The sequence below is a fragment of the Sceloporus occidentalis genome, unplaced genomic scaffold (genome assembly GCF_023333645.1).
Source record: "Sceloporus occidentalis isolate IW3139 unplaced genomic scaffold, rSceOcc1.0.p SCAF_3, whole genome shotgun sequence".
NCBI lineage: Eukaryota > Metazoa > Chordata > Lepidosauria > Squamata > Phrynosomatidae > Sceloporus > Sceloporus occidentalis.
Genome location: NW_028316983.1, coordinates 55099104 through 55122756, shown reverse-complemented (window position 1 = coordinate 55122756; position 23653 = coordinate 55099104). Strand labels below are relative to the sequence as shown.

Below are 23653 nucleotides of genomic sequence, written 5' to 3'. Positions count from 1 at the left end.
CTGGATCACAAGGGCTTCAGCTGCACCTCAGTTTACCATAGTGCAGGCAGCAACAAAGGATCTCTCTGAAGTGTACCAGGTTAGGTCCTTTTGGCAATACTAGACTGTGTCATGCTGTAATGTACAACATGGCAGATTTGTTATAGACAAGTTAAATATTAGTTTGTGGACAGTTGTACAAGTTTCCTTCTTCCTACAACCACTCCCACCCCCACAAAAAGATTTGTAGTATGGGGCAGAGACTTGAGCAAGGTGGGATAGGGCCTTTAAGACTCCTACAATGGAGGGAAGTAAAAATCCCTTCCATTAACTTTATTGTGGGATGCTTTGCTTTCCTCTACTGTTTCACAGTTGAATGAAAAATGCAAGCAAGGAAAGAATAAAATAGTACCTCCATGAAGCACTTGTTCAAAAACACTGTAGGATAATATGATAGTCACTCATTTAATGCTTATTGTGTCAGCATGCCATAGTATGTGATGATAGCTTCTTGCCCTCTCTCCAGCTAGTGGTACAGCACATTATTTGCAGGCAGAAGTTCCAAGTGCACCCACCTCAACTGTTTGAGGAACAGATGGGAAACACATTTACATGACATCATGGGAAGCCAAAGGAGACAATTCCTGTCTAGATGGACCAACAGCTGAGTCAGCATAAGGCACCTTTAGATGTTCATTAAACTAAATTTATACAAAAAAAATATGAACTGTGCAGTAATACCAGAAGAAATAAATGATATTGTTAAAGTGGCAAGAATAATTCTCAGTAGATATTGCACTAGTTTCTCCAATCTATGCACATATTTAAATATCAATGTTTATTAAAGAAACAAAGTAGAAGTCAGCATGATGTTGAATATGCATGCAGAACAACATTTTGTTGCTGGTATAATTACTTTTAACTTAAGGGTGCATATTCAACAGAACATAATTTACTAGCATGAAGTAGTAAATGCAACCAGAAGATAATGAAATATTGAACTAGTAGTTTTTAAAATGCTGTGTGCATTAAATAAAATCATAATGCACTTACTATGCCATTTAACCTCTTGGCAAAACACACAAAATGTGTAAACTTCAACAGACAGGCTTTTAAAGTGCTGTTATTTGATACAGTCATCTCATACAAGTGAGCAAAAGGCCTCATGCTTAAGAATAAGTTACACTCCTTCATACTTCTATAAGTTAATGCTGGTGATAGCAGCGAGATCTGCAAATCTCAAAAAGAAGTCTTATATTTAATACAATTAGGCAACAGTACATATGTACAGTATATCCCTTTAGAATTTAAGTACTGAGTATTCATTCCACATTCCATTATCAAAATCAACTGAAATGTTTAGAGATAGCTGTAACATTATGGATATTAATGTCAAACAGCAGCTGCAACACAGAGAAAATGGCACTGGAACAAAGTCTGGAATGTGGAATATATTTATGTGTGCCTTTAATAAATAGGGCAAAAAGCAAAAAACTGTCCCGTCCCCCCCAGAAGGATACATTATATTGCAATATTAAACATGAAACTGACAAATGCAAAAATCTTTACCTTTTACCATACAATTGGACTGAAGAATAGTTATGTAATTTTTAGAGGGTCTAATGTTTTGCCCATTAAAATTTAAATGTATTTAAAAACATTTCCTCTCACCAAGAGTGCACTACTCAATCTGAAAGAAGCTTTTTGTTTCATACAAGATGGCACTCATATGCATTGAAAATATTACATCTGTGAGGAGCATGTCACTGGCTTTAAATGCATTTATCAAAGAAATACAAAGGTATATTAAACAATGAATTGATACAATATTTGTATTTATTTTTAGATACTGATTTAAGAATGTGACCTAGGGTCTGTACCATCATGCTTAGGTATTCTGCACATAGTAGTTCTGAAGATAATGGGACCTATTACATAGTTCTGCCAGATGAACATATCCCAGAATCTGCTGCAAGAAAGTTCTTCTGTTTAATTAAATATTTAAGGAAAATGAACATCTCTTCTATGAGGAAAGGGTCAGATATTTAGGTCTAGATAAAACAAATGGGAGGCATGAGAGAATTGTGATATTATAAATTGTGGAAAAGGGAATGGATTTTAAGATCTTCCTCCTATACTACTACCACACAGGATCACAAAGAGTTGATTTGTGATTGCTTTAATAACAGAATAGCTCACACAATGGTTCAATTTTGGATTAAGCTACCATGCCTTCCCATCATCCCAACAGCTGTCAAGTCACATCCGTTTACTGGTTCAGCCAGGGAGAGCAAAAGAAGGGGGAATTAGACAATGAAGCAGCTAGTACCAGCTGGAAGGGCAGAAGAAACAATGGTGTTCTCCCAGACAAGCATACCGTTTTATCTTCCCCTTGAAGCCTAAAACAGCTGCTTGTCATCTGAACAGCAACAGCAATGCCCCTCCATCCACAAGAGTGGCTGAACAGGGTGCAATGGGATACAGAATGGTCCCTCACACCCTGTCCAAAATAAAAATACACGTGCATGCAACCCAATTATGTGTATATAAATACCAACAGGATTCAGAATCACTCCCACAAATTATGGTAAAGACTACTATCTTAGAGAATAGGTTTATTTAAGGCTATTAAGCATGAAAACTAAATGGAACCTCCATTTGACAGACATGTTTGAGATAAACAGGAGAGGATTACTATCTTATTGCCCAGGTTATGGCCTTTTAAGTTCTAGCAATGGTCAGTTGGACAAAACAGAGTGCTTAATTAGATATAACATGTTTCAACAACAAAGATTCTACACATTATTTTGCTTGTCATATGTACTGAGATGCATTTGATGGCCACTTTTGTATGCATGTAACACCACTCCAACTACAATTTCAACAAATCAGTGTTACATGTGAATACATTTCTTCTGAATTAGAATTAAAAACTAGTGCCTGTACATAATACTGTCAGTAAAGCTGAGTGAAAAAAGTAACAGTTTTGTATTCTTTATCACTTTTTTAAACAGATGCAGAATGTTAAGAACATATTAGTTTACCCAGTACATCTCAAGTGTAACATGAAAAATCCCATAGCAAAAATGCAAAATATACGTATGATACCTTTCAAAACAAAACATATTTAATAGAAAACTTACAAAATAAATAGGCTTTCTATAGCACCTCTGTCCAAGTAGCATACATATAGGCAGTATGACAGTACATTTGCAAGATTTGACCTTTTTCTTTCAAATAGGCAATGAAAGTTTGCAATGATAGTGTGCCCATAATCTGAGCCAAATATGGAAATGTAACATGATCAAAAACTTCAAGAATTTCAGAGAAAATCATTTCAGTCAATACTTGAGTGCGTTTTGTATCAAAAATCAACATTTTATCTCCATCATATTCATTTGGAGGTCCTACTGAACTCTTCCATGTGAATTAAATACATGGCATTTGAACAGTGATTTGAACAAGTACTCCAGTTCACCAACTCAAGTATTTTGCATGAAGTGTGCCATCATTTTTTAAAAAATCTATTTTTCCTTAGAAGTATATATACAGATTTGCAAAAACCTACTGGGAGATGCTTAATGCAAATGAAGTGTCTTACAATTAAGTAGTTCAACAAAGCAGTCTTATGCACAGAAGTAATCTTACTGCATTCAAAAGGATTTGTTCCCATGTAAATGTGTATAGGGCTGCTGCTTATTTAGTTCACTTTTAAAAAGAACTCATATTATTACTATTATTACTCATAAAATCATTGAGAGGGAATTGGGTCTTATTTTTATTGTTTAAGACACAATCAAGCCAAGGCCTGGAATATAATTTGAATTTCACCCTTTGTCCCTTTTGGCTAGGTAGAGCATGGACTAGGCAATCTTCCTGAAGTACGAGGCCATTTAGTTTGTGCAGTTAAGATATGGGAACTGTGCAGCCTTCCAGATATTGTTGAACTGCAACTACCAGAACTCTAGCCAGCACAGCCAATGGTGGGAAATGCTGGGAGGTGCAGTTCAACAGCATCTGGAGGGCCATACAATTCCCACTCTGAATTAAGGCTTTTGGGAAAGTATCACAGGAATAGTCAAAATGATACATTCACTTAAAGAGTTCACTGTAACTTAGACTGCAATTCTAAGTGGTTTCCGGTGACTAAATAGGCCTTACTTCTCAGTAGAAATGTACTGGAGAGCACCTTGCATCCTACTGAAATCCATGGGACTCAATATAATTGTGATTAGATATCCCCACTGTTATAAACAGGAATTACAATTAACTGTAGCCAGACCACAGCTGATCTATTTGAACCAGTCATCTGAGGGGCTATGGTTATTTGTGATTCTCTCTGACAAAAAAAGAGCTTCATATTTTTTAAAGTACTTCATTTCACCACATCGCATCTGAAACTAATCAGAAATGGAACAAAGTGGTGCAAAAATCATAAGCAAGAAATAAATAATACCTTAAAATGTAGTTGACACAATGTTATAAGCCTTTAACGAATCTAGCATCCAGACTCTGAAGACATGTACATTCCAAGAACAAACAAGAGAATGCACAAATATAGCTACTTCAGTATCTTAATCGTAGCAGGTCAGTGCATAAGAGGGTCAATCTCATTCTAACACACTACTATCAAATATTAAGTACTCTGGTTCCAAGTTATTGTCTCTTTCAAGGAATTACAACATTCTAATCTAGAAGTAGCCATAATGAGGATCCTTTACACAGTATCAACCCGTGTTGGCTCAACAAACTGACTTTGCTTGGAAGTTCCTGTTATTTACACTGATTTTATCAATTTTTTACAAACATCCCTGAAAGGAAAATGGGATTTTTCACATAATCTATTATCCCAACTGAGCTGTGTTATAGAAATGTCAACATAATCCATTTCCTAATGCTTTATGGCATCAGTGGTGGCCACAGACATCCCTATCTCAATGTTTTTGCCTAATTCTTTAATCATAATTTGTAGTATTATTTCTAATTCATCAACACTCATAGAAGTTGTTTTAAAACACTTAATAGAAGCACTTCCTCTCAAATTCTGTATCACTGCATTTTTAAAATTAGTTCTAACTTATTTTAATTTAAATTAGACATAAGGATAAATTTACCAGTGCCCCCAAATTTAGTACAGTTTTTCTATACAAAAAGAAAACTGTGTATAAACAAAACTACTTAATTTAAGTGAGAGGATTCAAGTGATTATTAAGGCTGCCATATCCCAATACCTGGTACAATGCAAATACCAAAGCAGCTGAAAACACTATTCCAAAAGAGTCTGTGTAGAAAAATAGCTTATATACACCAGTGAGAAGTTACCCAGTTATAGGTTTCAGAAACTGAAGGCTATGCTAGTCTAACTTTGTGAAGTGGGGATTAAGCATACTGCAGGATCTCCAATGGCCAAGCTCCTAATAGCAACCTGTGATCAAGTCAGCTAAGTGTTATACGGGATCTAAGTCAAGAACTTCTAGTCGTACCTAAAAGCACCAATTTCAATTGGCATTTTAAAAAATTGTAAAATCAGGCTCCACACTCCTGATCACAAAACGGTGTAAGCCTGAGGATTATTTTGTTGGAAAAACACCCATTTCAGTCAGAGAAAACCAGCAATCATCAGTGACACTACTATTCTTAAATGCTGGTATGCTTTCATGGAATCTAACTATGCCCAGTCAATTTTCATATTAAGTGCAAATGGCAATTTGAGAGTCAAATACAAACCCCCAAATCTTGCACCTTCAATATACATGTGGGCTACTTAAACATTAAAAAACCTTTGTACTACTGGGACCTGATACCACTTCAGTAATTTTGAATGGTAAATCATAAATGCACATAAGCATCCAAACAATTGACAACTGTTTAAAACGTAATTAATGTGGACTAGTATAGTGTGTGTGTTATTATTGATAGCTATTCCCTTTCTAAGAAAGCTTTGGACAAGAACGTCAAGCTAAGGGCTTTCATAGCTCCCTAACTTCTTACACACATGGTACTGTTATTCAGTGATGTGCTTTGGGATATCTATATTAAAGAGGCAACCATGTGGCTGATCTGCATTTAGTTATACAAGTATACATATATTTTAATAAATAAGACTGAGATAAGTAATCTTGCCAAATTTCAATGGAGGCCAATTTAACTCAATAAATGAGCTGCAGTTTTTATTCCACCTAAAAGCTTATATGCAAATTTATCTAGCTACAGTAGAGTTTCAGAGGAATTCCTGCATTAGCTTCTTAGTTTCTTGCAACTGTCAATGCAGCCATTTGCACCAATAGATGTCCTAGTACTTAAGACATGCAAAATTACATTCCAAACTAGTTGGAAAATATAACACTACTGCATACAGACTTGTAGACTTCTGAGACTAATCACAGCAAACCTGTGCATATCACTCATACTTAAGTTGAGGGTTTCAGATCCTGAATGGATTTCTTATGATTACATACAGCTTATTTAAGAACTTGGAGGTTTTCTCTGGATCAGTGAGGTAGTGGAGATGGCCAACCTCACAGAAAATTCACACTTCTCCAAAGTTGGTGTGTCCCGTTTCCTTGGCATGTTCTCTGGCTTCCACTTGCCCTGTTAATCCTTTCTGACATACCATACATCTCAGTGTAAATCGGTTTACATCAGTAAACTGTCTCTTTCTTCTGGCTTCATCTGCTAACTCCAAGGCTTGTGCAAGGACAACGTCATCGGATGCTGAAAAGATTGTTTGGGGAGGAATGTCTGAATTGGGAATTTTACGCTCAAGTGGATCATAATGAATACCATCATAAATTAAAAGCACCCGTTTAGTATAGCCTGCATCTTCCCCAAAACGATCAATTCTGACTGTCTGAGTGTCCACTACACAAATTTCACATTGATAGAATTTAGACAAGATGGAAACCTCAATTGCACCTCCCCATGTATCTTCTCTTCTGATCCATTCACAGTATTCCTGATTAGTTTTCCCTAGTACTGCCTCACTATAGGATTCTGGATCACTTGCTACAATCTGGGCTATAAGATTTCTCATCTCTGGGGCACATCCTGGATCATAAACCCCACCTTCTACTACATAGTATATGCTGGTAAAGAGACATGAATTATCTGCTGGAACAACCTTCCGGGCAAGCACAGGGATAGCTTCCCTGAATGAATTAGAAGCAGTCCGTTTTGTAACTATAGCTGACTCAGTTTTGACCTTGGTTGTGTCTTCTTCAACAATTAGTGTGTCACCTGTCAAGAAAAACAGAACAAGGAAATGAATGCATCATCTAGTTCAGAATACAATGCAAAAGTTACTGAAGAGTCTCAATTTAGCTATGAACTCATCTCGTAGAAAACACTCTCCTCAAAAGTGTAACGAGGCCTTGCACATACTCCCATTACTGAGATGCATGGGAATACTAACAATTTTGGGTATAGAGATGCTATTTAGATGTAACTATGGCTAAAGACAGAAGATGTGATATTTCACTACAGGCTCCAGAAATAAAGAATGTTTTGAAGGACAATAACTCCTCCGTATTTTCTACTGACCCCAATAGATACATATCAGTACGGCATTTTAGAAAACATCAGATGTGCTACAGAATCCCAGACCACTCCAGAGACACAACAGTCCTGATGCTGACATACCATTTTTTCTGTTTTAAAAACTCCAAGGCAATAACAGCACATAGGAGACCAGAAACGACACTCTTCGTCTTGTGTTACACAAATAGGCTGACAGGTTTTGACACACAGAGATAATAAGATTCTGAAATGTAATTAATGGGTGGTAACAAGCATCCTGCTTATTTTATGCAATTATAATGTGTCAAAACACACGTGTCAATGCTTGAAGACTTCCTGTTCTCAAAAGGGACGCCCTATCTACAATATGAGTCTTCTTATTGAAGCTTTTAGGAAGTACAGCTCTAAACAGGAGCTGGTAAAAGGTAGATCAGTATTAACTGCTAGATGGCCTGCTAACTTACAAAAAGTTGGCAAGAGTTCTGGGAGCCAAATGTTTGAGAGCAACAATAATAAATTGAATTTCTGCTCTCCAAAACTGATTTTGAAATGAGAAAAGAAGCTCGGAATAACTCAAATCTATCGTGAGGTTTCCTTGCCAGAACTTGTTCAGAGGACTTGCTCTTGCCCTCCTCTAAGGCTGAGATAGTGTGACTTGTCCTCCATTTTGAGGGTGACTCAAAGAAGTACGAATTTAGATATAGATAGATAGATAGATAGATGAGTGTTTAAAGAACCGTTTTAAGTCTTTGTCTGGTCTGTGCTATGGCATTCTGGGAGATGGAGTTTGTTGTGGGCCCCATAACAAACTCCAACTCCCAGAATGCCATAGCACAGACCAGACAAAGACAAACCGGGTTATTCCTCCAGTGTGGATGCATCCTCCGTCTTTCCCCCTCCGCTGCCTCTTACCCGAGTGGATGCCCAGCTCTCCGAGGCGCTGCTCCCCGTCGCCGAGGTCGATGACGTGCGGGGGGAAGCCGAGGAGCAGGCGCTGGGCTTGGACGGGGACCCCGGCGAGGGCGGCGATGGCCGCCTGCAGCTCCCGCAGGCGGGAATGAGCCGTCAGACCCGGCAGAGGGTAGGTGCCGCTCCGGGCCTTGCAGCGGAGCCGCAGCATCTTGCCGCCCGAGAGACTAGAGGAGGAGGAGGCGGCGGCAGCGGCGGCTGCCAGGTTTCAAGCTTCCTCCTCCTCCTCCACAAAATGGCGGCTCGCTGCAACCCGGCAACCCTCGCGTCCCTTCCCTTCGGAACTTGCTATTGGTTGCCTCTCCGCCGAACCTCCATGACGCTACCCAATCAAGACGACGCGTTCTGATACAACAACCAATCAGACGACGCGTTCTGATACAACAACCAATCAGACGACGCGTTCCATCACAACAACCAATCAAACGACGCGTTCACCGCAACAACCAATCAGACCACGCGTCTCATTTCAACAACCAATCAGATCCATGCAGCGACCCACCCCTCTCCCCCCAAGTTAAGAGCACAGAGAAAACAAACATCCGCTCTGAGGTAAACAAACCCTGCTTTTTAGTGCGCATGCGCGTAGGTGTGTAGCACGCGCGGCGCTGTGACGTCACTCCCCCTTGTCCTTGTTTTATAACTGGAGGTTAAGTGCGGTGTGCGCGTGCGCAAAAAACCCGCTGCCGGTGTTATAACATAAACCGGGTGGCCAGGCGGTCCTCCTTTTCCCGGACGCGTCCTATATTCCCCCTTTTTTGTCCAGGAGGAATCCCAAAATGGACTCCCATTTTGAGCATCACTAAAAAGAAGCACAATGCAAGCCAACAAGGCCCTTTTTTAACCATGATTAAGTTCATCAGAAAAATACGGTTGTGTCTATAATAAAATATAGTACAGTGTATATCATATAGTCGTTGTTATTATTATTATATTTAATTGTATCCCACTCTTTCCCCAGAACTGGGACTCAGAGCAGCTTCACAACATTAAAAAACAATACAATTGAACACAGAAAAAAGTAGATTAAAAAGGAATTAAATCATTACAGTATTTAAATAGTTATTAAAAGAATAAAACATTTTTAAAAGATAAAACTACACACACACACATATAGACTTATCAACTTTTTGTGTGCATTTTGGTTGGTCCAATAAAAGTATCACTGTTTTGGATTTTGGATGCTGCTGTACTTTGCTCTATGGCCAACATGGCTGCCCTTATTATTATTATTATTATTATTATTATTATTATTTATTAACCTTTATTTATGAAGTGCTGTAAATTTACACAGTGCTGTACATGCAATCTTTTAGTTAGACGGTTCCCTGCCCTCAGGCTTACAATCTAAAAAGACATGACACAGAAGAAGAAGGGAGTGGTGGAGGGAGAGGGTAAGAGGGATAGGTTTTCTGTATTTTAATGTGGGAAACCCAGCATGATGTAGTGGTTCAAGCGTTGGATTATGACTCTAGAGACCAGGGTTTAAATCCACACCAACTCATGAAAACCACTGGGGCAAGTCACACTCTCTCAGCCTCAAAGGATGGCAAATCCCCTCTGAAGAAGCCTGCCAAGGAAATCTCATGATAGGGTTGCCAAGAGTAATAAATAACTTGAAGGCACACAAGAACAGCAGCAGCGACAACAACCGTTTTGTGGAAAGCCAGCATGGCTTGAGAGTTGGGCTATGATTCTGGAGATGAGCCCAAACACCAAGCAGGGAAAATAAGTATGCAAAGGGAACTTGCAGCACCTTGGACACTAACTGAGAGGGAAAAGTTGGCAGCATGAGCTTTCCTAGACTTCAGCCTACCTCCCCAGATGCATGGGTTGACTGGAGAGTCAGAGACAGACCTGCATAAGCTGGTTGTGTGTGAGAATATCAACTGAAATTCAGAACCTTGTAGGTATAAAGATGAGGTCACAGGCTGAGTTTTAAACATGGTCTTTGGGAGACAAAGGAAGGATGTTGCTTAAAACCAAGGCTTACATAGGTCGGTCTCTGGATTCTCCACTTCATGCACCTGAGGAAGTAGTCTCAAGTCTGTGAAAACTCCTGCTCCCCACTTAGAATAATAAAATCACAAAGTTGGAAGAGACCCAAAGGGCCACCCAGTCCAACCCCTGCCATGCAGGATTACACAAAGCACCCCCAACAGATGGCCATCTAGCCTCTGTTTGAAGACCTCCAGGGAAGGAGACTCCACTGCACTCCGAGGGAGTTTGTTCCACTGTCGAACAGCCCTTACTGTAAGGAAGTTCCTCCTAATGTTGAGGTGGAATCTCTTTTCCTGGAGCTTGCATCCATTGCTCTGGGTCCCATTCTCTGGAGCAGAAGAAAACAAGCTTGCTCCAACCTTCAAATATTTAAACAGGGCTCTTAACCTTCTCTTCTCCAGGCTAAACATACCCAGATCCCTAAATCTCTCCTCATAGGACATGGTTTCCAGACTCTTCACCGTTTTGGTTGCTCTTCTATGGACACACATTCCAGCTGCTCAACATCCTTTTTGAACTGTAGTGCCCAGAACTGGACAGCGTATTTTAGGTGAGGCCTGACCAAGGCAGAATAGAGTGGCATTATTCTCTCAGTCTCTGGACACTATGCTTTTATTGATGCAGCCTAGAATCGCATTGGCCTTTTTAGCTGCCGCATCACACTTGACTCATGTTCAACTTGTGGTCTACTCCTAGATCCCTTTCACATGTAGTCTCCTTAAGCCAGTTATTCCCCATCCTATAGCTATGCATTTCGTTTTTTCTGCCTAAGTGCAATATCTCTTATACCTATTAAGGTCATTTTAAATTTTGAGCCTGTCCTCTGGGCTATTAGCTTCTCCTAATTTGGTGTCATATACAAATTTGATAAGCATTCCCTCTATTCTGTCATCCAAATCATTGGTAAAGATTTTGAATAGCACTGGGCCCAGGACAGAACCCTGTGGGTCCCCACTGGTCACTTCTCACCAGGATGCAGAGAAGTCCCCTTTTGCTCAACCAATTACTAATCCACTTAACAGTTGCATTGTGTAACCCACTTTTTACTAGCTTGTTTGCAAGAATGTCATGGGGGACCTTGTTAAAGGCCTTACTGAAATCTAGATATGTGCTATCTACAGCATTCCCTTCATTTACCAAACTGGTAATTTTATTAAAAAAGAGAGAGAGAGAGAGAGAGAGAGAGATCAGATTAGTCTGGCATGACTTGTTTCTCTGAAACCCATGCTGATTTTTTTTGTGCTTTTGGCATTACCTTCTAAACATTTTAAATGGCCTTAATGGAATCAAGATATGCTACATCCACAGCATTCCCTTCATCTACCAAGCTGGAAATTTCATTTAGCCTCTAAGGTGCTACAAGATCCCTTTGCCCTCTGAAGACCAGCATTGAATCTCCTCTTGGCCATGGACACCTCTTGGGTCGCTTTGGTCCAAAACACACTGCAGAAATAATCCAGTTTGATACCTCTTTAACTGCCTTGGCTCAGTGCTAGGGGATTCTGGGAATTGTGGTTTATTGTGTCACCAGAGCTCTCTCTGACAGAGAAGGCTAAATGTATCACAAGACTACAGTTCCCAGAATTCCCTAGCATTGAGCCAGGGCAGCTAAAGTCTCGAACTGGATTGATTCTGCAGCAGTTTGTTATGGGTCTTTGTGTGAGTCACACTCTCTCAACCTCAGAGGAAGACAAGGGTGTTCCCCCCCATGACCAAATCCTGCTGCTTCTATACCTCTCAATACCAATTCATCCATATCCCTGCCAAGTGGGCAGCTTTGCTTATCTCTCGATACAAATTTCTTGAGGGGCGCCTGCCTCTCAAAGTGGCCTCAGTTTCTTCAATGGCTTTCCATCTTTCCCACAATTCCTTTTCTGCGGCGTTTTTCTGCGCCAAAACCGCCTCGCTTCAGCTCACTCAACGCTGCTCCGTTATGCCACCACCTCTTTGTAACTGTTAACTGTCTTCGAGTCGATCTTGACTCATGGTGACCCTATGGATGAGACATCTCCAAGACCCTCTGTCCTCCACCACTCTGGTTAGTTCCTGCAACCCCATAAAACCTGTGGCCTCCTTAATAGTCCAATCTGGCATGTGGCCTTCTTCTCATCCTACTTCCCTCCACTTTCCCCAGCATTATTGTCTTTTCCAATGAGTCCTATGACTAACATCTTCAATTTATTTCTCCTGTTTGCCTGATGAAGAAGCCAATGTGGCTTCGAAAGCTTGCAACATGTAATTGTACATTTTGGTTGGTCCTTTAAAGGTATCATTGTTTGGATATTACTGGATTTGTTATATAGCCAACACGGCTACCCCTAGATGTTTTTTGGATTTCAAGACACTGCATTTTAGCCATCACAGGGGAATCCTAAGGAGAGAGCCAGTGCACTGGGACCTTGCCATCTGAGGCTTCTGCCTCCAACAAAGGTAAAGCAATTTTTTTTCTAATATTGGGACTGATTGGCATGTGTTGCCTCTAAACCACCTAAAGATTTCCTGATGCAAAACATGAAGACTTCTTGAAAAATTCAGTGTTCTCTACCTACATAGGAACCAGTGGCTTCACAAAGGAAGGAGACATGCTGGATTCCAAGGAAACATCTTCTTTGAATTGCAAATGGACATTAAATTTCCTTGACTTTGAAAATCTACCCATGACCACAGGGCCAAAGGGGGAGGTTCCAACCTGCAGATAGCCCTCCCAGTCCCTACCATCTGAACTATGACCAGAAACAGAAAATGCAGGCCTGTAACATCCTCAATGTCTTCCTCCTGTTTGCCTGATGAAGAAGCCAGTGTGATCTCGAAAGCTTGCAACATGTAATTGTGCATTTTGGTTGGCCCAATAAAGGTATCATTGTTTGGGTGTTATTGGACTTCTCATGATGTCCAGTCATGACTTCGCATGATGTTACTGGACTTATCCTCAGCAGGAGGCTTGCCTTTCCTTTCCCAGCCTCTCTGCAGTGGCTGGGGTCCCTCACCCACTGTGCCTTTTGCTCCCAAATTTGAGGAGAAACTGCTCAGGCGCTGCAGCGGGAGACATGCTGAATTTTGGGAAGTGTGTATGTGTGAAATTTGGAAGGAAGGAGAAGATCTCTTTTGTGCTACTGTTGCTGCAGTCTGGGGGACAGATACCACATTTCCTCACTACTACACACTTATATGCTATTATAGTGCTATTCCACTATCACTGCTCTGGCTGCCTCCTGTTGCATTCTAGGATTTGCAGTGAAAGCGTGGCAATTTAGAATTCTCAGCCAGAGAGCTCTTAGGCCTCACTGAATAAAAACTCAGAATGCAACAGGAGGCAGCCAGAGCAGTAAAAGTGAAATAGCAGCACTATTGCAGTGGGATAATGTGGATAGTGTGTGTAAGGCTGTGTGTAAGGAAGTGGGGAAATGTGTGTGAGGCTGGAGACTTTGAAGGGGTCAGAGGTCCTGAACACAATGCAGAAACAACCCAGCAAGACACCATTTTAACTGCCCTAAGTGCTAGGGAATCCTGGGAACTGTAGTTTCTTGTTGCACTCTGACGGAGAAGGCTAAATGTCTCACAAAACTACAGTTCCCAGAATTCCGTAGCATTGAACCAAGGCAGTTAAAGCGGTCTCAAACTGGATTGTTTCTGCAGTGTGTTTTGGACCTTTGAGTTGGTCAGAGGTACAAAACACATCACAGAAATACTGTAATCCAGTTTGAGACCGCTTTAACTGCCCTGGCTCAGTGCTGGGGAATCCTGGGAATTGTAGTTTGTTGTGGCACCAGAGCTCTCTTACTGAGAAAGCTAAATACCTTACAAAACTATAGTTCCCAGAATTCCCTAGCATTGAGCCATGGCAGTTAAAGCGGTCTCAAACTGGATTGTTTATGCAGTGTCTTTTGGACTTTTGAGATGGTCAGCGGTCCAAAACACACTACAGAAACAGTCCAGTTTGACTCCTCTTTAATTGCCCTTGCTCAATGTTAGGGAATCCTAGGAATTGTAGTTTGTTGTGGCAGCAGAGCTCCCTCTAACAGAGAAAGGCTAAATGTCTCACAGAATTACAATTCCCAGAAATTCCCTAGCATTGAACCAAGGCAGTTAAAGTGGTCTCAAACTGGATGGTTTCTGCAGTGTGTTTTGAATCAGAGTGTCGTGCCACCCTCAATCCTAAAAATCTGCCTGGGAATTGGGTTGGTGTGACTGGTGTGACTTCGAAGATCAGGGTTTTGATTCCCAGGATTCCCTGTGAGCTGCCTTGTAAGACGAATGAGTGAGTTCTGACTTAAACCCAGAGCTGAAGAACCGAAGAACCAAGGAATTGTGCTTTAAACATAGCTAAAGGAACAAACAAGATGGTTCCGCGCAAAGCATTGATGTGACGAAGGTATTTGGCAACCGAGGCGAGGAAAGTCTGAAAACTTGGAAGCTGAAGCGGGGTGCCGTCCAGGTGTGACGAACTATGACCGGGAAGAACCTTATCTCCTGAGTCGCCATGATGAGGAACTGACAGGACAATGGAGAACTTTGAACAGAACGAGTTGCTTTGAACATGGACTGATCTGAACAACCTGTCTGTCCTCCCAAAAGAGGAAGTTGAGTAATGGGCTGCAATATTGCAAGACTTCAGCAGCCAAGAGCCAGAGAGAAGAAAAAGTATAAAGACCCTGGACTTTCATCTCCATTTTGTTGGCACCATCCGCGGCAACGGTGTCATCCCCAGCCTTCGAGAACAACTGATCAATGTTCGGCGGAAGGAAAGTGTGTGTGAGTATTGTATGAATGTGTGAGTGAAAGAGCTCTTGATAATCAATGTTTGTGTTACTTGTGTGATTCAATAAATGTTACATGCATGGTGTTTAAAACCAAATTTGGTGTCTCAATGTCTTTCTCAGCCTTGCTGTGAATAGGTCCACGGAGGGAGAGGTTTTCATTACACGCTCTCAGGATAAACAGGTTGCCCTTACAATCTTGGGCATAACAGCCTTGCATCCCTCTCAGGAGAAAGGTGGGATATAAATAAAATAAATAAATCAATAAATCAGCCATGGAAACTCACTGGGCGACCTTGGCCAAGTCACACTCTCTCAGCCTCGGGGTGGTCAGGGCAAACCCCACTCCAACCCTGAACAAATCTTGCCAAGAAAAGCCCCTTAGGGTCACATAAATCAGAACTGACTTCAAACCATGCAACAACCACCAATAATTCATGGAGGAGGAGAGAATGAATCAAAGAAGTGCCAGTTTAAAACACGCTGAGCTTAAGGGTTTTGGTGTATTATTATTATTATTATTATTATTATTATTATTTTATATATATATTTGTATCCTGCTCTTTTCCCAGAATTAGGACTCAGAGCGGCTTCATATATGGTTATCTTCAAGTCAATTTAGGGCAACCTCATTCATTTCCTAGAGTTTTCTTAGGCAAGGGCTACTCAGAGGTGGTTTTGCCAATTCCTCCCTCTGAAATATAGCCCACAGCACCTGGGATTCATTGACTGTTTTGCATCCATTTAGTAACCAAACCTTGCATAGCTTCCAAGATCAGATGGGGTCTGGTGTCTGCATTTGTCAGTATGTGTCTTCAAGTCACCTTTCGACTTATGGTGACCCTTATGGATTTCCTAGGGTTTTCTTAGGCAAGGAATAATCAGAGGTGGTTTGCCAGTTCCTTCCTCTGAAGCACAGCCAACAGCACCTGGCATTTGCACCTGGCTTTAAAGATCGCTTTGATGGAAAAGGAAACTGTTCTTGCTTTTTCTTTCTGCCACCTCCCTTGAGATTAATGCAATGTGCTTTTCCCTTCTGTCTTGACCTTGGCTTGCATGTGGCTTCCGCTTCTCTTCCCCCACTCTTCCCTGCCTGCCACCCACCCGGCTACCTCAGTCGTCAGTGGAAGGACGTCACAGACAGATTGCTGCTGTGCATGTTGCTGCTTTTTACCGGCAAGCTGAGCATTTCATAACACTCCTTTTGTTCTGCATTTTTCCAGAAGGAGTCTGGCCATCCCAAAGTGAGGAACTCCGTGTGCCTTGCAGCCATGGCAGGGGAAGCATCTCTGACTCCTGAGCAGGTCAATGGCAACACTTGCAGCCAGGGAAGCAAACCTTCAAATCTACGAGTCTCAGAGAAGAAATGCTGTAAGTATTTTTGATCATCTTGGGCTGTCCTTTGTGGAAGGGGCGGTGTGTGTGTGTGTGACAATTGTTCCTAGGCACAATGTATTAACACAGAGTGTTAGGCAGCCAGCTTGTTAATTCCCGCCCCCCCTCCCCCCGTCACGGTGCTAAACATGGAAAGTGTTTCTTCCCTGGGGCAAAGCCCTTGATGCTATGAGACCATACTGAATCCAACTGATGCATTAAGGTCTTTGGCACTGAGCCAATTGGAAATGGCAGTAGACACACTTTGACTTACAAAAACCTTACACAGGACTGGAAATGTGAATGCCATGGTTTGGATGCCCACTCATCTGTGACCCTCTCTAGGGGACTTTTGGCCAGTTACTTGGTTTAAGCTTCATTGTGTCATAGAGCAGTTCTAAGCGCAGAACTGAAAGTAAGCAGAGGGGGTAGGAGAAAAACTATACACACAGTTGAGAATTCCTTGGAAGAAGGAAAGGATAAAACGTACTAAATAAACATTAAAGAGAAGTACTTTGGTGGTTCCCAGGCTGTCATCTGCTAGTCCCTGATGAGTGTCTGGGAAATAAATAAATAAACAAGCAAGCAAATAAATAAATAAATAAATAAATAAATAAATGTATCCAGTGGCCACATATATAGTGCTGGTCTCTGATGCATGGGGGTCAGATTAGATCAGGGGTAGGCAACCTGCGGCCCGCGGCCGAATGCGGCCCAGCAAGGCCTTGGGACCGGCCCCAGCCCGGTCCTGCCGCCGATTGCCGCCGGGGCCTTTGGCATCTCGCGCAAGGGGCATGGTGGGGCAATTGTCTATAGAAGCCTCAGAAACATGCATTTATATTAACATTTTTTTAAAAATCAACAATTTTTTTCACGTGTCCTCCATTTTTTATTTAAAAAAATGCCCTCCATTTGAAAATATTGTCCTACATTTGTCTCGGTTTATTTACTTATTTAATTTTTAAAAAATTATTTAATTATTTATTTTTTTGCTTCGGCCCCCCAGTTGTCTGAGGGACAGCAACCCGGCCCCCGGCTCAAAGGGGTTGCCTATCCCTGGATTAGATAGATGGAGAAGCAATGCTTTCAAGGACTGATTGTTGTTGTTTTGTACCTTCAAGTTGTTTCCATCTATTGTGGGGTTTTCCTGGCAAGATTTGTTCAGAGAAAATTTGCCATTGCAAAACCCAGCCTGTTACAGACAGCCAAAATAAAGCTGCTTCAAGTCACAGTGGAGGTATGGTGTTTCAATGATGCATGTGTCCTAAGAGTCCAGAAGTCACACCAAAGCCACGTTCCAGCCTAAGGACTGGAGCGTGACTTTGGTGTGGCTTCTGGACTCTTAGGATGCATGCATCATTGAAACACCATACCTCCACTGTGACTTGAAGCAGCTTTATTTTGGCTGTCTGTAACAGGCCCCAATGAATTTCATGGCCAAGTGGGGAATTGAACCCTGGCTTCCTAGTGTCCTAGTTCAACACTCAAACCATTGTGCCACGCTGGCTCATGCTATATAAAACTTTTACTGCCGGACAGTATTATGAAACACTTCTATTCCTGAAGCTTCATTTCAGTTGAACTAATAAGACCCATCCTCACTCTGAAGAGTTGTGTGCCTTTAGGATATCTACCAAAGGCTTTGTTATGTGCTGCAATGCTTTACTTCTGGGATATTTTCAATGATAGGAGACAATGGGTCAAGTTGTAGAACTTGCTGATAGAATATGAAACAACTTCAGAACCAGGCTCCTTTAACCTATATTTCTCAGTACTCATTACCTGTTATTTGTTCTAGATCTTCTGAGAAGGGAGAAATGAAGGGATATAAAGTCAAGTAGGTCAATCCAATGGCATCCACTCAGTATCCTGCAAACCATGGGCATGAAAAAGACTTACAATGATGCAGGCTTGGTTTATTCACAGAAATGTAGCTCTCCCTTTGAGAAATAAAGCCAAATTAGACTCTACATAGATATGTTTAACATATATGTTGAACATGTTTAACTAGAGGAGCTGAAAGTTTGAGCAACAAAATAGCAATCGCTTGCTGATCTCTTGAGCTGCCTGTAGTTGTTTGTTCAAAAGACATACAGTATAAAAAGGCGTGGTTATTTGGCTCAGAGATGGAAAGCACAGAGGGATCTAGGTGTCATTTCCAGAGGGAGAAAGCAAACTGGAAAACCAGTTTGGGAAGACTGATCTGAGCTAATAAATAGCTAGCATGGAAACTTAATGAACTGCTCTTCCCTTTGACCTTTCCCTGCTTGCCCGCTCCCCACCTCCTTACCTCTGTTAGTCAGGTCAGACTAATGGCTTCATAGAATCACTTCTCATATATCTAGTAGTCAGTAGGCAGGTAAGAGATGTTTATGTGATGCTTGACTTGGGTCAATGTTTCTGTGGTGTAATAGGAAAGTCTGAAATGCCAGGAGTCATAGCAGTCTCAATAGTCATACATCCAAGGAGAAACCCAAAGTACAAGCACTGGGTTGAACAAACCAGTTCTAGCTATTTTCATCTCTACCAGGAGCATGTCTTTTGTGAGGCCAGTTGCTTTTAATTCTTCATTCATGAGCAAGCCACATCAAAATACTTTATATTACAACAGGTTTAGTTCACAACAATGTGTTTTGTTTGTTTGTTTGTTTGTTTTAGCTGGAAAATTTCTTTTTCCCTAGCTACTGGTAAGGACTTCAGTTAAACATCAAGGAAATGGGACACCTGAGGGAGGAGTGACATATAACATAGGAGTTTATCACACACCTTCAGTTCTGCTCTGCTCCCGTCGCCCCACCGTCATTGATCTGCGATGGGAGCCTTCTGGTGGGATCGTGGTTGGTGCTATTAAAGGGGAACACTTCCGTTTTCATCATGGAAGTGTTCTTGTAATTGTTTTTAAAAGAGCCATTTTCAAATAATGATTTAATCCAGGATGACGGGAGCAGAGCGGAACTGAAGATGTGTGATAAACTCCATAGTTTCCCCTGCTATTCCAAGACTACTGGCACTTTAATATTTTCCTCCATAACAATATTCTACTTTTTTTTGAGGGATTTGTGGTTCATTTTGCTCTGCATTCTGAAGGCTAAAGGTGGAAAACCTCTCCATTTTCAAGAAAGCTGTCTCCATTCGCAGTTGGATGCTTTTGAGATGGATAGTGTGCTATTGTCTTTGGTTTGCAAGGTTGCCACAGTGAAGCTAAAATGTGATCCTGTGATTTTCTGGACCAATTGTTACAACAGTTGTTATAACAGCTTCATCTGTAGGTCTGCTTATTTTTGACACTTGCACACTAAACCAATTTTGCTGAAGCCTCACTTACAACAAAGCACGTTACACATGATTTCCTCTCTTGCAACTTCCATTCATTTCAGTCTAGCTTGCATGAAGGTTCAAAATAGATTGTGCCAGTGTTTATGTTACAATCTTTCTTTAACCTTGGGAAAATACTTCCTCATTAAATTATTGCTGAATAGCCTTTGACAAGCATTAGTAAAATTAACAGGATTTAGGGCATGGTCTTATTTTTAACTGCTAGATGAACTCCAGAAAAGTCATTAATGCCAGTGCTTCAGGTTTCTTTCATATGATCTCTGCCATGGTTGCAGTGACAGCTGGTGGCTCTTATATCAGTGAAGCAGTGAATTCACTTCAGGTTTTAGTCCTTTACAGATGCTATTCAAGATGCTGAACACTATCACCAAAATAGGTTCTGTATCTTGCATTGCTCCTTTAAATTCAGAGGAAAAGCTGGAATGGATTCCCCTCTCCTGACAGCTGTCAGTTGCCACAGAGAGGGATTATCTGGCCACATTATATCTGTAAAATGCTGGCAACTGCCTTGTTTGGAGCCATGAAAGTAGGGGTGGGCAATCTGTGAATCTTTGTAAAGTCATCTACAAACATTAAGTTTAGACCAGGAGTAGGCACTGGGCAACCTGTGGCTCTCCAGATACTGTTGGTCTGCAGCTCCAAGCATCCTTCGCCTTTGGGTATTTTGGTTAGTACTGGTGAGAGTTGCAGCCCAGCAACATCTGCAGGGTGACAAACCTGCCCATCTCTGTTTGGCTTATTTAATTTTGATCTATTTATTGAATGTGTATCCCATATGTCTGTAAGTAGAAACACAAGAACTTGTTGTTGTGTGCCTTCAGATTGTGCCTGACTTTTGGCAACTCTAAGTCCAAAACACACTGCAGAAATAATCTAATTTGAGACCATTTTAACTGCCCTGGCTCGGTGCTAGGGAATCCTGTGGATTGTAGTTTAATGTGGCACCAGAGCTCTCTGACAGAGAAGGCTAAATGTCTCACAATAGTAAAGTTCACAGAATTCCCTAGCATTTAGCCAGGGCAGTTAAAGTGGTTTCAAACTGGATTATTTCTGCGGTGTGTTTTGGACCTAAGACAACCCTATCACAGGATTTTATTGGCAATATTTGTTCAGAGGGGGATTTGCTTTTGCCTTCCTCTGAAGTTGAAACAATGTAACTTGCTCAAGTCACCCAGTAGATTTCCATGGCTATGTAGGGATTCAAACCATGGTCTCCAGAGTCGTAGTCCAATGCTCAAATCGTTACTCCACGCTGGTTTTCCACAAGTAGTTATACACAGTTAAACTGCTCATACTAATAAAACATGCATTATGTTTAAAACAGTTTAAAACTTCTCAACAATAGGAATGAAAATTAAAATATGAAAAAGAAGACTTGCCTGAATATAGAACTTATATCCCACAGGGGGTGACTAATCTGGCCTCTTTTGAATATGTTCCACAGTGTGGGAGCAGCCACCAAGAGGGCTTTCTCTTGCATTATCGCCACCAACATACCTCTCTGAAGGTAATGGGACCAAGAAGAGGGCCTCCCTTGCATATCTCAAAACTTGAGAGGATACAGGCTTTTAGATAGCCTTGATCAAGTAGTATAGGGCTTTAGAAGTCATAACCAACAGTTTGAATTGTGCCCAGGGAGGAACCAGTTATGGAGTTGCAAGAAGAAAATTGAAGTTCCCTACAACCAATCCCAGTCAACAATCTGGCCATAGTGCTTTGGATGAGGGGAAGATTCTAAACTCTCTTCAAAGTTTGCATCCCAGGAATAGAGCATGGTACAATAATCCAAATAGGATGTAACCAAGTTGCCTTTCCATGGTGGTTTGAGTATTGGATTACGAGTATCAAGGTTTGATTGCCTATTTGGCCATGGAAACCCACTGGATGACCTTGAGTGAGTCATCCACTCTCAGGCCCAGAAAACCCATGATAAGATTGCTTTGGGGTTGCCATAAATTAGAAACAACCTGAAGGCACACAACAACAATAAAGTTTGCTTTCATACTGCATAATTATAGCCTATGGATAGCACTTCAACTGCTATGACTATATCCTATGGAATCCTGGGATTTGTATTGAAGCATTAGAGCTCTCTACAAGGAATTATAAATACCCTATAGAACTACAAATCTCAGGACTCCAATGACAGTTAAAGTGGTCTCACAGTGCTATAACTTCATAGTGGGGTCATTCCCACTGGCAGAATAATGTGGATTGTGCTTCAGCTCCACTCTGTGTCTGTACCCAATTTCAAAAGATCCCTCATTCTTACTATAAAAGGGAGTCTTTTTTTATGCCAGTTGAATTGGTTTTTATTTTTTTGTCCCCATTTAGTTTGCGCTGAAGCCTCCTCGCTGACCCCGCTGGCCTTGGCTTCCCCCCTGGCTTCTGCTTCATCCTTGGCTTCAAGCTGGGGATGGGGGAAGCCGGTGATGGAACACAAGCCAGGGGGAGAGATCCAAGGCCAGCAGGGACAGCAAGGAGGCCAGTGGGGGCAGAGCCAAGTCCAGCTGGAACAGTGAGGAGGCTGGTGGGGGGAAAGCCAAGGCCAGTGTGGGGAAAGCCAAGTCCGGCGGGGACGGTGAGGGGAGAGAGCCAAGGCTGGCAGGCACGGAGGCAAAGTCGGGGGATCTGGAAGGAGAAGGACAGGGGGGGCCTTTTTTTGGAAAAAAAAATAAAACTAATCAAAAAATCGATAGATTGGTCAAGCAATCAATTTTTCTATTAGTTTTATTTTTTTAAAACAAAGGGAAAAAACAATAAGGCAGCATCCCTCTGCCATTTGTCCCTCCCAACAGAATGAACTGATTCTGATCTGGCGTTCCCACTTTTTGGACACGCGTTAGAATCGATTCTTCCAAAAAGAACAGCCAAAAATATGCTATCGGAAAACCCCGTTTTTTTTTTTCTTTTGCCCCATTTTATCACAACAGAATTCAATTGAATAAGGATTGAAATCGATTCTGAATGGGAATCAAGGCCATATAACCCAATTTGCAATTCACTTTAAATTGTAGTGGGAATGACCCCGGTGATAAGTATGAATCACTGTGGCAAGATCAAAAGTTTCCAGCAACAGGTAGTGCTGGTGCACTAGTTTTAATTTTAGAAATTCATTCTTGGTCACCATAATCTGGGAAGATTGGTTCAGAATTTAATCCAGAAGTAATCTGGTACAAAGTTTAAACCAGAAGTAGGGAACTGCTGTGAGGCAGCGGCATCCCAATATCACTCAAAGTTCATTTACTTGGAAGTAAATGAAAGTTACTTCCGCTTTATATCTTTTATATTTTTCTTTTGGTTGGGATGGGTGTACAATTAGCTTGTTGCTCCTGGAGGTGTCCAGGAGTGACAATTAACCATAAGGGGCAATTTGTAACCCACAAATTTGGAAAAAATGAGTACTTTTCCTACAGCTATTGTATATACTCAACTATAAATTGACCCCATGTATAAGTCAAGGTCAGGTTTTGGGGCCCAAATTATGGATTTTGCCATAGGTCGAGGGTAAAACTTGGAGCCCCCCTCCCAGTGTGTGTATGTGTGCGTATGGCAAGAGAGACTCTCACTGAGGCCTTTGCTTCATCGTTTCAGCTTTCATTTCATCTAGATGTGAGGATGGGAGATGGACTCTTAAACAAACAGCAGTATCAGTCAGTCACCCAGAACTCTTTCTGTTTGGCTCCAGAGAGAAATAAACTCGTCTCTGCACCACATGGGAA

At 41.4% G+C, this 23653-nt stretch overlaps 2 protein-coding genes across 7 annotated transcripts in view; one reads left to right on the top strand and one right to left on the bottom strand.

The window, feature by feature from the left end:
- Nucleotides 1-5879: 5879 nt before the first annotated feature.
- Nucleotides 5880-8701, bottom strand: YOD1 (YOD1 deubiquitinase). The gene is made up of 2 exons (XM_089514469.1): nt 8407-8701; nt 5880-7215 (listed from the first exon to the last, which is right to left on the bottom strand). The coding sequence occupies exons 1-2, from the start codon at nt 8612-8614 to the stop codon at nt 6509-6511; spliced, it is 915 nt and encodes a 304-aa protein (XP_089370595.1). The 5' UTR covers nt 8615-8701; the 3' UTR covers nt 5880-6508.
- A 7649-nt stretch (nt 8702-16350) lies between these two features.
- PFKFB2 (6-phosphofructo-2-kinase/fructose-2,6-biphosphatase 2) overlaps nt 16351-23653 on the top strand; it is a 48503-nt gene continuing 41200 nt past the window's right edge. For all 6 annotated transcript variants that reach the window (XM_089514467.1, XM_089514466.1, XM_089514464.1 and 3 more), the window contains exon 1: nt 16351-16592. In XM_089514467.1, the coding sequence (XP_089370593.1) occupies nt 16493-16592 (100 nt within the window). In that variant the 5' untranslated portion in view covers nt 16351-16492. The remainder of the gene's footprint in view (nt 16593-23653) is intronic.

What these genes read in the sequence shown, in the direction of transcription:
- YOD1 (XM_089514469.1), bottom strand. Translation starts at nt 8,614, where the DNA reads ATGCTGCGGCTCCGCTGCAAGGCCCGGAGCGGCACCTACCCTCTGCCG. An exon ending in AGAGCTGGGCATCCACTCGG is followed by an intron (nt 7,216 to 8,406) that starts GTAAGAGGCAGC and finishes TTTTCTTGACAG; the next exon opens with GTGACACACTAATTGTTGAA.